The following is a 1,036-nucleotide window of genomic DNA, read 5'->3' on the forward strand; positions in this document are numbered from 1 at the left end:
CCTCCCGGAGACTGCTGGCCCACACAGAGAGAACCAGCCAGTTCCTGCTCCTAACGGCAGGGCCGGGCACAGTCCAGCTTTTAAGCAAATGTATGCCTTAAGGGTCCCTTGTGCAAGTGCACTTCCAAAAAAACAGGAATTCATCCGACACCTTTGCACTACCTCAGCTCTGCTTCACTCCAGCCCTGCGACCCAGTCAAGACCCGTTCAAGGTTCCATTCTGATCAGAGCACAAGCTTCCCCGGGATCTGCAGGCACAGTCCTGCCTCAGAGGAAAAGACATGCCAGAGCTGGGGAGCTCCAGACGAGGGGTATGCCGAGAGGCTCATGAACTGCCTCCTCGCTGCGCACCGACACGAACAGCCTGTTGCCCAGAACCAGTGCATATGAGTGGGTAAAAGCAGAGGAAAAAATCCCAGAGAACCTGAACAACAACTAATTCTTTCTGCAGTCAACATGTCCAGAAACCCTTGCCATGAGCAGACCACCAGTAAGCCCATTCATGCTGAAGTTTTCCAGTTAATGTGGTCCACAAGCGAAACCCAGCAGGTACTGGCACCACCTGCAGGGCATTGGGATGGACCTGGGTGTCAGCCAGGACAGCCAAGAACCAGCATGGAGCACAGCTGGAGACTCAGCAGGCAGCTGGCAGCAATTCTCGGGTCTGTCACCACAGCCAAGGCAGCTGTGACAGAGCACTCAGGCCATACTCACCCTGAGCAATGACATCCTCAATGTTTTTGCCGTTCAGCTCACTGATCACCTGTGTGAAGGAATCGAGTGTTAACAGAGTCACACCAGCAGTGACCGACCGCACTGTGCGATGGCCCCTCCTGCTGCTCACACAGCGGCAACGTTCCCTGTTCCTCGGTGCAAGGAAGAGGTTGTTGAAAGGCAAACCTCAGCCAAGTCCTCTCCACTTTTCTGTGACAGCTCTTCCATGAAATCTGTGACAACAAATCCCTAACGAATCCAAGGACCTGGCAGAAAGGACACGCAGCTGATTAGGAGACGATTAGGAAACCCTGCTCATCAC

At 54.0% G+C, this 1,036-nt stretch overlaps 1 protein-coding gene across 1 annotated transcript in view; it reads right to left on the bottom strand.

Moving 5' to 3' along the window:
* RPLP2 (ribosomal protein, large, P2) overlaps positions 1-1,036 on the bottom strand; it is a 3,711-nt gene that overhangs the window by 1,412 nt on the left and 1,263 nt on the right. The window contains exon 2 of the mRNA XM_010134181.1: positions 715-763. Within this exon, the coding sequence (XP_010132483.1) occupies positions 715-763 (49 nt within the window). The remainder of the gene's footprint in view (positions 1-714; positions 764-1,036) is intronic.

This window comes from Buceros rhinoceros, unplaced genomic scaffold (genome assembly GCF_000710305.1).
Source record: "Buceros rhinoceros silvestris isolate BGI_N320 unplaced genomic scaffold, ASM71030v1 scaffold24900, whole genome shotgun sequence".
Taxonomy (NCBI): Eukaryota; Metazoa; Chordata; class Aves; order Bucerotiformes; family Bucerotidae; genus Buceros; species Buceros rhinoceros.